Raw genomic sequence first — 13,580 nt, 5'->3', positions numbered from 1 at the left:
GGGGGCAAAAGCTTAATTCAAGGCTTAGAGGAAGGATTCCGATGACTGTCTTCGACGATCTCCAATTAAAAGCCGCAGTTTGCATGGCTAAGCGCTTTTATCTGCTTTTCGCTCAATGGAAGACCTTCGTGACGCTTTATATTCTTCTTTTGTGTGTCGTCGTCAGCAATATAATTTGTAATTTGTCTCTCTCGCTTTGATTCGAAGGTGTGCGAGCGTCAACAAATTAATTTAAAATTACGTTCGTTTCGTCACTCGACGCCCAGACTAAACGTCGAGGGAAACTTTATTCGATTGTGTACAAAACAAAAATGCGGCGGAATTGAAACAAGAACCTCTTTCCTTCTCTGCTGCCGGTTTTATTTATTTATAAATTGCGTTCAAAAAAACTCGCAGATTGCAGATTGCAGCAGCAGCAGAAATTTTGTCAACGCGAGGCACCTTGAATTTGACACAGATTTGAAAGAAAACAAGAGACAGTATTTCCTGTAATGATTCTTAAGCTTCTTAAAATTAAATTCACGAATAGTTCTTTTGCTGCTCGCCATATTTTGTTAAAATAGAGAAATATCGGATGTTCTCATGAAAAAAGTACATTAAAACTACTTTTTACGCTTTTTACCAAAATTGACATTTAAACATAAATAAAATTAATGATGTCTTTAAATCCAAAGAGTCATTTTAAGGTCTTGATAGGCAAATTTATCAGAGCTTCTGAAACAGCACCACTTTTTTATACATACTTCCCATCCTTGGGGAAGCGCTGAAATTCATACTATAAGCACTTTTTATCGAAATTCGTTTTATTAATTTTAAATAACAATTTATCAAGAAGCCAAATTTTTTTAATAGAAGATGCGCTCTGCAACAATCAGATTATTAAAGAATGTTTTAATTTTTATCTTCCACAATAAATACCAAATTGAACTTTTCACCTCAAATTCTCAGGTTTTAAAGTATTTTAATTTTCTAAATTGTCAATAATTAAAAATTAAATACAGAAAATTAAAAAAAAACCGTTTTCTTATTAAAGTCTGTTGATACAAACATAATTAATTACGTAAAGAAAATTAAAATTTAATTAATTAAAATTAAAAATGTTTAAAAATTATCAGTATTCATGGAATTTTAAATTTTTACACAATTAAAGAAATAATTAAAAAAAAATATTAATCTAAAATTCAAATTTTGCATTGCAATTCATATGATACTGATTTTAAATTTTAATTATAATCAAAGGAAGTCGTAGTTCATTCAAATTACACCGATTTGACGGGAGTAGAAGTTTTATCATACGGACGTGTCAAGTGATTTCGGCCGCTTTTGTTTAGTTGCAAAAAGGTGTTTATTGATGTCTCAGTAGGGTAACTATACCCCATTCTTCGACATATCAAGAAAGTTTTACAATAACCATTAGCTTGGAGAGAGAAACTTACGTTATCAATTGATTACAAAAAATTAGCTGAACACTTGAAAAACCAGAAAAAACACATTGATTGGGCAGAAAAACAAAATTTAACTTGAATTCAACACTTCGGCTGTCACTTAATCGGTTTCAACATTATCATGAAAGTTCGTATCAAAGACTATCTTCGCATGATTCTCACTCAATCAGTCACTGTTGCTGCCAACACTTTCGCTGCTGCCACTGCTGCTATAGTCATCTGTTGATAAAGCAAGTACACGTTTTATACTAGGGTCCCTTTTCCATTCTCTGACTTCTTGTATGCTTTTACCCCATTTACGAGCTGTTAATTCTGTGTTTGACATTGACCTTGATTTAACTGGGGCCATTGGTGTGGATACCTTAATCATAAGCTCCGCACGAGGCGAAATGGGCAAATTTTGCGGGACGCTGCTCTTACTCTCTTCTGGAGGCAGGAATTTTTCCATCCACTCATCACTGTCCAGTGCCTCAAGAGGCACAACTTGTCCATTGACACTCAAACCCTGCCGCTGCACTTTCGTTGCGATGCCCTTCTCCGCAGCCTCTTTGCATGCCTTGACTATTTTGCGTCTCTCGCGCCTCTTTGCTGGGGACAGATCTTCCGAAACAAATATACCTGAGCCTTTAAGACGAGGTGCCAAGCGCACTGCTTGCTCTTTATCTACCTCATCCTTAAATCGAACCAAAATTGGGCGACTGGGGCCGTCGCGGCCGAAACGAGTTGCATGCTTAATTATCTCGTTTTGAGGACACTTTTTGGTTAGTCTCAATTGGTCGAACAGCACATTATCAACGGCCTCATTCAAATTTACTTCGGATGGAATTCCGAAAAATAATTGCATTTTTGCTTCGCTTTTTTTCTTCCAACGCGGTCACTCTCTCAAATAGCTGGGAAATACAAGTGGCCAGTTTCTTATTCTCAGCCCAAAGAGCGTCAATCCTTTCAGCATCAGTCGTTAATTTTTCAAACTGGTCATCAAAGGTTTCTGGGCCAGGATTGCTTTCAATATCAGCACACGCAATAAGCAGAATCATAAAGTATGAGCCGACTCCCAAAAATGTAGTGACGAATGACCTCGGATTACATTGTTCGAAATTGCATAGCTTGCCTGTTATCAACTCGAGCGGTGTGTAGGTGCTGGACATTCCATGCGAGAATAGCAGGTACTGAGCAGGTTGGTGTGGCCCTACACGCCGAATTCTTCTTTTCGCCGCTCGGCTCGTTCGCTTCTCAATGCACCCAAAGTGCACCAGTAGACGCCAAACTGGGAAATCGGGCCCCCGGACAGAAGAGGCGCCGTCCGCGCCGTCCGGTTGCCAGAATCCGCAGCCTGGACCTTCATAGTCACCACTGTCAATTTGTCCCGTCAAAATTGGTCGCAAAACGGCTGTAAAGCTGATTAAAAGCAGCAGCCACTGCAGCGCGCGTGCAGCCATGTTCACTCCCACTCTCTCTCTCTTCTTGTTTACCGATGTGACAATGCCTAATCGAGTGCGGTACTGTTATTAATGGGGTATTATTATAACAAACTGCCGCAGTAATTACTTCTCGGGGCATACCACGAGCTCCGTACTATCTCTTCCTCAAGTTGGAGCTGCGCGTGGGGTGGGGGCCCAAACGAAAGACAATATCACAGCAGAATTTATTTATTCAGTCCACTCCTTTGATCGGTGCAAAGAATAGGTTCGATTTGCAATCGTCTCCGAAGAAAAGACATTCACTTTCGTGCCTGATACAAACATTCAATCAATTCTAAAATTAAGAAGTTTGAATTATTGGATTGTTTTCTGATTATGTTTGTGTTGTGAATTAATTAATTAACCCGAGATGGTCCACTTCACATTAGGGGAGTACAATCGGTGAGTGAACAAAAAGTTTCATTTGTTTTTTGTTAAATTTATTTATTTAAATCGTAAATTTTGAAGGATAAACAGGTGTTTTAGTTTGGAGTTTATATTAATGAATTATTTTATTGCATTTCCAGTGAATGAAGTGAGAAAAGTCGTATTTCTCTTTAATTGTGGAAATTAAAATACCGCTACATTAAATACAACGAATGAGTGGGTGTTTAGGTCACATTTCTATCTTTATCATTAACCTACACAAAGCGGAAGTATCAGGCCTTTGATATTCAACATTATATTCACTGATTTCTCTATTAAATTAAAAAAAAACTAAGTATTCAAAAGGAAGAAATTTGTCCCTAAATAATTTTACTAATCATTGTTTTATTTTTTATTTTTTAGAATTTTAAAATTTAACAATGTAATATTTATTGATTTTTAGGAGTGGTTCTGGCAGGAAAACAGTTTAAATTTCGGGACAAACGGCACCAACGTTAGCAAATATTTTGCTAAAACTCTCAAAATAAAATATCCCAGCCTCCGCCGTCATTAACACGTTAATATTTTTATATTAAATTTAGAACAATCTCTTTGTAAATTGTTAATAACTTTAATAACTATCTAGGTATGGTGAACCTAGTAAGAGATAAACAATTGATATTTTCAGGAAATTTTTAAATTTTTGTTAGAATGTTTGGTTCATTTTAAATTTTTAAATAATTAATTTATTAAAGTATTTTAAAGTATTTTTTCTTAATGCATTTTTCTTGCATTTTTTTAATGTTATAGCTTTTTTATAATAATTTTATTTATTTAATAAAAATAAAATCGATGGAAAAATGGTTATCTTGTAAAATTTTTAAAAACTTTCATTTTTCAATATTGTTTTCTTTAAATACTGCAAAATTGTGAGCAAAAATATTTTTATTTCATTCTTTTTCGTTTTTAGAAAACTGTCTTGGTCCGTTGTTTGGTATAAAATTGGCTTCCTACGGAAATTTTAAAATAATTTTGTCTTATCTGAAATGCAGATTTCCTGTTATGAATCACATTAAAAAATACGAGTCTTCTCGAGTGTTCAAAAATAATAATTGTTTCCCGCTGGTTGCACGCCGCGTGTGCCGAGAACCAAAATAATTGAGGTTGAGCTGGCGTGTGGTGCTCAACAAGCGCGCACCGACCTTGGTTGCATCTCCCTGCTTCTTCCACAATATGCGTGACCTTAGAAATAAAAATGGAATGAGAGAGTTTCACCTCAGCTGCCGAAGAAGTCTTTATAATGTCGGCGTGATTCATTTTTGCTTGATTATTATAAATTACAATAAAATATAATAAGTAGAAATCATAGTTGCAAACTTCGTGCGCCGGCAGTATAATAACAACTGGCAAATTTTGTTGAAAGTCTGTGAGAAAAATATGCTATTAATTTTTCAAGATAATCTATGGACCTCGGCCAGGAATCGAAAATCTCACTTTCGTTGAGAAAATATCGTTGAGCACCAAAGTAACCTACTTTTCAATATTTTCATTTCGATCAATGAAATTTTCGATCTTTTAAAGGTACCAAAGCCTAAAGAATGGTAATTTTTTTTAAATTCAAGTCCGATTGAATTTTTATGATTTAAAGAGACGTGCGTGTGCTGAATTCCAATGATGAGACGAAAGCTATGGGAAGGGTTCAAGAGATGCCGGCGGTGCGCGAATGGAGAGTGAAATTCGCGATCATCGCATCACACACACTTTCATTAACTATCCGCACTACTAAATCCACTCTCCGCCCAGTTTTATACGCACGTTCGTCTATTAAATCCCTCCAGATTCACGCAGAAAAAAAATCTGCGAAATTTAAAAAAAAAAGAAGGGAAAGATTTCATTTATTCATAGTAAACGATTGAATAAAAGTAAAAGAAAACATATAAATTTATCGTAATTTATTATGCATTAAATAAGACTCGCGAGCTTTGTTAATTTTTTAATAAAAAAATATTGTGACCTCCAAATTTTAAATAATGGGGGGGGGGGGGGAAATAATTAAATTTTACTGGAAAATAAAATTGGAACGATAATTCAATAAAACATTTCATAATTTGAGAAATTCTTAAATAAAAAAAATTGCAATTATTAAGAAAAATAAATTTACCATATAAAAAAATTCGTAATTATGGATAGAGTTTTTTTGATCTTGGAAGTTTTTTAGCAAAATTCATGGCTAATATTGGTGCCGTTTTGTCCAAGAATTGATTATTTTCAAGACGTAAAGATATGCTTTGTAGCAATAATTTGGACAAATAAAAAAAATTAATTATAATAAATATATTACCATTTTTTTTTCAATGCGGTTGACGGAAATAATTATCATGTTGCCTCATCCCTTTCAGTGACTTTTTTTCTTTGCGAATCACACAAAAGCCTCACATTTTGCGAATCTGATCGTCGTGTTGGTGGAAGAAGGCAATGGCCGTGCAAAAAGCACCTCGTCACGAATGAACAAAAATGTATACGCAACGCAGCGTTGAAAGGAATAAAGAATTAACTTCTTTTTTGGTGGTGGTGCGGCGCAGTGTCCAAGGCCAAGTCGACCTGCGTCTCGCGAGATGCTTCCTATTTATCACCGCAGTCCACCAAAAAAATTTAATATTTGTTCTTTATGGAAATTTTAAAAAAGAATTTAAAACCCGACATTTTTTTCCTAATTTTTGTGGTTTACGATTATCCTCGAATAAGCAAGTCGGTTTTGGTGATTTTTTCATTTTTTTGTTTCAGATCTTAAAAATGAAATTGAGGATAATATTTAAATTTGTAAAATTCGCCTTTAACTTGCCAATCTATCATGTATAATATATTGATTGCGTTTCAATTTAATTTGCTACAAAATTAAATTATGTAGTGGAATAAAAAATTGTTACTTCCAATTTCGTCAATATAACGAAATAAATTATATTAATAATATTAAATATAAATTATAATATTAAATATTACGTATTAAATATTAAATTTTAACAACTAAAAATGTTCAATTTGTACATAATAATTTAAAGTTATTAAATTTTTTTAATCTATAATTTAAAATAATTTTTTTTTCAATTGTTGGAATTTAAAGTTGTATTGATTAGAACAGAAATTTGTAATAATAAATTATTAATATTTTTGTAAATTATGTAAGCAAATTCCTCTTGAATAGACGTTGTAAATGCTGGATTTTACCAGTAGTTATTGTTTTTACACAAAATTACCAAATTCTAATTATTTAATTCATCATGTGTAAATTGAATCAAAACTGGAATGCATTCTACTGCAAGCGCAGTAATCCTTTCCTTTGTTGGACGAGACCCAAACAACAGTTATGGGAACTTTTATTTTATAATGACGCACACAACACTCTTTCTCTCGAATACGTTTTGAACACCACGTACGTACTTTTCAAGAGCAGCTGACGACGGGATTATGAAAATAATAAGGAATCTCCCGAATGTATTTCTCTCTCTCACCTCTTTTTTGTGCATTCCCTGCAAGGAGACGCGACGGAGGATGGGCCGGATCCTGCTCAGGTATGAAAAAAACGCCTCACTCGAATCACCTGGCAGTATCTGGGCAACATCAACCTTGGTGGGAATACAGTGTTGTCTCGTTTTGGATGAACGAAACAAACGCACCGCTAGGAACAGTCGCGAATCTCACTGGCCGAATTAAATAAAAAGTTAAAAATTAAATATTAAAAAATTGGACGAACATAGAATATTAATTTAATTGTTAAAAAATCAATGTAAAGAGATTCATTTACTCTAAATGTATAAAAAATTTCAGTAATAAATTTCTTGAGAAATTATTCTATTCAGGGGTAGCCGTTGCCTTGATTGTTCAAGTTTTAATTATATTTTGAGAACAAAAATTAATAATGTTTTGGGAGAAGTGAGATTTATAAAAGCTAGTTAAAATTTTGATATTTTAATTGTTTTCAAAACACTAGATTCTCTCTCAAAGTTCCAGAATATTCCATTTTAAATTTATACCAATGAAATTTAAAACCGAGAAATCTTCAAATTTCATTATGATGTTATTTAAACATGACTCAAATTTCATTACTATTGAGTACATGATAGAAATTTCTTATCTTACAATTAGTTGTAGACTGTAGATTGGTGGTGTCATCAATCTTTGACCCCAAATTCTATAAAAATATACATACTTTTATTTTCTTTTGAAAGTTTAGGCTGCAGTGCGGCGACTAGTTGGGTATTTATCGCCTCTTGTTAAATACTCGGCTATGAGTTTCAGTGATTTGTGTTCCTATTTTTCTCCCAACCAATATTTCACAATTGATTGTTTGACTTGTTTGGAGAAAAATAAAATGAATTGAATTGAATTTTTAAAAGAAATTGAAGGTTAGTTTAAAAATACGTTGATATAGACTTTTTAAATTAAAATTGAAGACCAAAATAATGTCTTTCAAGAAAAAAATAAATACTTCTTGACTGTTCTTGACAATAAAATAAGCCAATTAAGCATTTTTTTTTATATTTCCATGAATTAAAATTATTGAATAACAAGCTAAATTTTTGAAAAATATAATTAAACGGTAATCGTTCCCATTTTTCATCTTGGATTTCTTTCTAAATCTTATGAACACGAATTCAGTGAGACAATTTGGGTGTTTTTGGCTGACTTGGCGTGACGAGTGTTCCTCTCGGGTCCGATTTTACTTTCCTTCCTTCGGCCTGGCTGGCCTGCACGCTCGCGAGCGGCACAAGGAGCCGAGGAGAGGAGGCAGTCAGTCGTTCGCCGCCCGTCTCCGCGCCGTGTTTTCACTTTATTCCAAGTGGTGAAAGAAAAAGATAGCCTTGCTTTGTACACCGAGAGCAACCTCTTTTCGCGGATCCATGGTTTGCTAGCCGAGTATTCTTCTTTTGGGATTTACTTTTTCGCAAATCGTCGGCCCACCAAGATGATGCCCAGGCATCACGAAATGTTCAGCTGGACCATTGGCGGTGACAGGTAGGACCAATCACGAGACCTTTAAAATATGTGCAACAATTTTTGCTAGGTTTTATTAGAAATTTCGTCAAAAGGAAACGTTTCATTTCTTTTTACGACTTCGAAATCAATATCCGTCGCAGTTTATTTCCAACCCGAATTTCTAAGCAGGTGAAACTACCTTTCAACGAGCACAGCAACAACAATGTGAAGTTTTAATTAAGATTTACCTAATTGCCACCATTATGAAAGCGCAAAGGAACCGAAAAGCCCTTGGGAAAAATTACTCAACTGCATAAACACACCATTTAAAATTCGGACTTTTATAATTTCAAAAGGAAAATGCAAATAATTTTAATCATATTTTTAATTAAAATCGAGGCTATTATTCGTTTAGGTAAACAATAATTTTTTTTTTATATAGATTTTCGTCCGGAGCAATTATCAAACTATCTATGTGTGTTTGCCGGAGAGGTGAAAGTTCTCCAAATATTCGCCGCCTTTGTGAATGAACACGAAGACGGCATATTTCTTTCTAATGGAAATTTTGAAATTTCGAAATTTTTGGACTTCCGCGTTTATTTATGATTATTTGAATGGACAAAGGTTTGATGCAATTAGAGGTCACGTATTAATGAGTATATTGCTTTTTATTTGAGAAGCTCCTTTTTTTGTTTATACCGAACAATATAAAAATCAAAATTGACCTTCGGCTGCCAGGAAGTGGCGTCTACCTGTGAATCATATATAAAAACATAAACAAAAGCCAAATTGGCGAGTGACTAAATTTATATAGAAATAAAAAGATAAGATTTTTTTATCTTTTACTCTATGGGAATATAAAATAAATTGATGAGAAAATGAAATTATAGAAAACTTTCTTTCTTTTGGTCGTGCTCAGAATTTCCAGAGTGAAATCAATTCTTTTTTTTTTACCAAGGAAAATCCTATTGACTTTTCTCCCACGGGCTAACCGCTTTCAAATTAAAAATGAACTTTTCGCCGACGTATAAATGCCCTTCTTCTTACTTATTTCGTATGTGATCTTGACAGTCATGCACACTGCAGATTTCTAATTCGCTTGTTTTTTTATTATTATTCTCGAATTACACGCGTCTCTGCCCCAAGACAAAGAACAAAACGGCGACCTAGAAGAGCTGCTCAAATTATTTGTCAAACAATGAATTTTGAAAATTTCTTTTAATCAAAAGTACAGTGTGTGGCGGCAGAGGAGAAATGGCAACTCGGCCGTCAGTTTCTTGACCCTATCGTTTTATATTAATGCACCTGGTTCACCTTAGAACAACACACTTAGCCTCAATGCGAGTCAATTTTCTCTCAGCTGCTATATTTATCTTGCACTTCTTCATCTGCGTGCCAACAACAAAAGTCAATAGAAATGTATTTTAAAAGTTTGCCAATTAATATAATATACAAGTTTCGAAGGTGATGCAACTTATAATTGTGTAGATTAATTGCGGTTAAGCTAATGAGAAGCAAAGGTTGATGCACCGCAGAGTCCTCCAAGTGAGGATAGATCAGATGCACCTCCACATAAATGTGGTTTGTGAGAAAGATAATAAATTCATATTGATGACTGGGGATTTCCATTAGTGCGCTTGATAGAGTTATAGAAAAGAGGGAAAATCTAGAAGAATACAAAGGTCAGGAAATGACACAAGAAAATGATATACAGATCAATTTAAAATACAATTCCTATATATAAGTATAAATATTAAATAACATTATTTTAAAACAATTGAAAATTTTTTGCAGACTGTGAACAAGGCCCTTTTCATTAAATTTGCTGATCAGTTTTATAAAATAGTTGATTTGCCTTATCATTTATAATTAGCAGACTTATTTCAATTCCTTCTTATTCCTGAAAAATCAGGGTTAGAAATTACAAAATTTACATCGCAGACGCCTCAAAATGAATTGTCAAAACTTAACAAACAAAAAATTCCAACAATTTGTTAAATTAAATGTCAACATTTTTGGAAAATCAAGATTGAATTGTTTTGAACTGTGTGCATTAATTTTTCTTGAATTGGACTAATTTTTGTGTTATGCTTAATAATGATCCAGGTTGCACCTAAATTTTTTAACTTACTGTTCTGAAAATCTCAGCTTGAATCAGTTCTTATTAACTTAATTAGAATATAAAATACTAAAAATTATTGACTTTAATAATAATTACTATAATCAAAATCAATAACTTCGCAGTAGCGCCAGTGACCCATATTAAATCTTAAATTGTGTATCGTCCAAAAATTATAATTTGTGTTCAGATTTTAAATTTATTTCTGATTCAAATTGTCATTTATAAAAATACATTTTCTGTGTAACATTTCACTTTATGCCAAAAGTGGTTTATTTTTGGCCAACAGCAGGGCTTTTTTTAAATTTTTTTTTTAATAATCATTCTTTTTTTGTCTACAAAATTGCCAAACTGACACTTCAAGTCTCAATGCATGACTTGCGTTGCGAAGCATGATTTTATTTGTCTCGGCAAGAGTCCTCAATTCGTTAAGGCCGAATTTCCACCGCACTCGTCGCCTTGGTTCAAAATCCGCAACTGCTGATGCATTATATATTATTATATTATGACTTTGCGGCTGCACTCTTCGCGTCAGAGTGGCGCAGAAAAACTCTCTAATTTGATCAGCACAGTCATTCCGGCGACCATTATTATTTCTCTGCCGCGGAGAATAATTTCGCATGTCGGCAGACTAAAAAATTTTAAAGAAAAGATGATGCAGAGTCACCCAATGGCGTCATTCCGCATTTGCCCTCGTCCGTCATTTGCGTCTTTTCGCACCGCCTCGCGAAGGCAAATAAAACGCGACCCACGATATATTACTCCGCAGAGGATGTGCTATCTTTTTGTTCCGAACAGGATATTTTCTAAATTTATTTGTTTTCCATCTTAGAGAGGCTTTAAAATTAAAAGAGTAAGGAAAAACAACTATTATCTTCTAGAGTTCTTAAAAACGATGGTTTTTTAATTACAAAATAGAATATTTGCTTTCTTTTTTATACTAAATTTATGCTCAAGATTTCGCTTTGGATTTGAGTGTTTCAGAACAATTCTTACAGTAATTTGCATAAAAACCATTCATTTTTAATACACAATAATATAGAAATTTGAATGATGAGCAAAAATTGTGCAATAAATCAATCAAAAACCATTTATAAATTTGTGAATTCCTGAAGTAAAAAATTTAACTATATTGAGGAGACTATTGTGAAGTAAAACTAAAGCTTCTCGTCTTTTAAATTTTTTTGTAGCATAAATCATTTTCACTTTTACATTAAGTATAATATGTATAAATGCCAAATAAACAATGATAAAGTCCATAGAATGCTGTGATCTTTTTGAGATTTTGAGTATGCAACCAAATTTTATCGAAAGAAATATATTTTTACTTATATTTATATTGTTATTTTATTATTATTTTTAATTAAAAATTTATATTTCTATAGCTTTAACTTAAAATAAAAAAAATAATTAATAAATCTATTAAAATGATATATATAAGTAATAATAATAAAATAAATAAATTGTTGTAAAAAACAAAATATGAATATTGTTTATTTAATGTTTTTAAAATAAATTTAAATTAATTTAATTTAATTTAAGAAGAAAATTAATTTATGATACTTTTGTATTTTACAGTACAAATTTCTTTTTTTTCTTTTTTAATTTCCTTAAAATTTTATAAATCGGAGATTTAAACGACCGCAAGAAGTAAGATTATGCTCACAATCAGGACTCTTGTGTATGCGATATTAACGACATTTATACTTTCCACGGTGCCAATCGGTCTGCACGTGCTGTGAATGAGTTTCGATGGCCGCGGGGTCAAGCAACGACCCGAAGAGCAGCAGACGACAGGTCGTCGCGAATTATGTTTGCGGATAAAGTATCATTCATAATAAAATCTGCATAAATAATGCTTTTTTGCTCACAAAAAGTGGAATAGGTCGTCGAGCGTGTTGTCAAGCGGGGAAGATAAAATTCCTATAAATAAAATTTATGCCCAAGACCACAACGGAAAATAAGAGAGACATATAAGTTGACTAATTTCAAGAGGCGGTGAATCAGAACCAGCGGCGTTGGATGACCGTGAGTTTTTTTTTTACGGATAAACCTAGGCAAAAAGTCCAACAACTGACGTCAAGAGATTTTCCACCTGTGACGTCTGCAAAATGCAATAACGAGCAAGAAAAAAAATACCTTTTGCAAATAATCGCCAATGACGTGTGCTGTTTTCATTAGAAAAATGTTGCACGTCTTCATCCTCGCGATAATGGTTTAGCAAATTTTTGCTAAGTCAGTGTAAAAACAAGTCACTATGTCCTATTTTTGAAAATTAAAAAGTTTATAATTTTTTGACTCATTTGACTAAATAATTATCACATTTTTCGCAGTAAATTTGAGTACAAATTTAGGGCATTTTGTAATTTTATATGTAGACGCAGATAAAACGCTCTGTTGGAGCCAATCTGGTGAGAGAAATTCACGCTTTAATGTGCTTTTATTGTCAAAAAAACAGCTATTCACGGGGCCGAAACTAATTTTAAAAGCATTTCACAGTTCAAAAATTGCAAATTTAAATTTTTTAGGAGCATAATAATATAATTTTAAAATTTATATCGTATTATTTTCTTAATTTGCTTCCGTTAAATTGTATTGTTATTTTTTCCAATATTTAGAAATCATGTTTGATTATTCGAAATCAAATATTGTAGTTAATTGAAGCTTCTAATTACTGCGTAAGAATAATTGCATAAAATTCCTCCTCTAAATAATATTGGAGTTGAGATAATTTCAGCTCATGGTCGACTGCTTTTGATCTTTATTTTCTCTGACTTCGTGTTTTGTATTTTTTGTCGTTCTCCGTGTGCAGAAAAGACTCCTCCGCCGTCACAATTGGACGAGATGTAATTAAGGGGCGTGCGTCTGCACGCTGTCAGGGATTTCCACTTTGAAAATACAACGTCTGCAACTCACATATTATTATACTTCTTGTTACCAACTGTAGAGTTGCGTATATTGACCTTTTTTGAAATTATTTGTCAAGATCAACATGTCAGAATTGTTTAAAAATTTTGCTCAGCTGAGGAAATTTAAAATCAGAGGATGATTGATTTCCATCTTGGAGAACTGCTGGGTTTGAATATAATTATGAAGTTATGTGAAATTTATGGCGCTGAAATATTTATACTAAAAATCTGCAAGAAAAATTTAAATGTACGTTTCTTGCAAACCATTTTTTAAATCCTTGAGATTGGAATTAAAAAAAAAATATGC

The 13,580-nt window shown here is 33.0% G+C and overlaps 1 protein-coding gene across 2 annotated transcripts in view; it reads left to right on the top strand.

Annotated features, from left to right (window-relative positions):
• The first annotated feature begins 3,130 nt into the window (after positions 1-3,130).
• Positions 3,131-13,580, top strand: part of LOC132204208 (ABC transporter G family member 20) — a 39,736-nt gene continuing 29,286 nt past the window's right edge. The window contains exon 1 of one of the 2 annotated variants that reach the window (XM_059632561.1): positions 3,131-3,307. In XM_059632561.1, coding sequence (XP_059488544.1) covers positions 3,276-3,307 — 32 coding nt within the window. In that variant the 5' untranslated portion in view covers positions 3,131-3,275. Of the gene's footprint in view, positions 3,308-8,042; positions 8,285-13,580 lie in introns of those variants that run through there. The other variant, XM_059632560.1, reaches the window with a different exon arrangement.

Source organism: Neocloeon triangulifer, unplaced genomic scaffold (assembly GCF_031216515.1).
Source record: "Neocloeon triangulifer isolate White Clay Creek 2 clone unplaced genomic scaffold, ASM3121651v1 ptg000022l, whole genome shotgun sequence".
In the NCBI taxonomy this organism is placed as follows: Eukaryota; Metazoa; Arthropoda; class Insecta; order Ephemeroptera; family Baetidae; genus Neocloeon; species Neocloeon triangulifer.
Note: the sequence above shows the minus strand (reverse complement) of the source record. Positions and strands in the feature narration are given on the sequence as shown.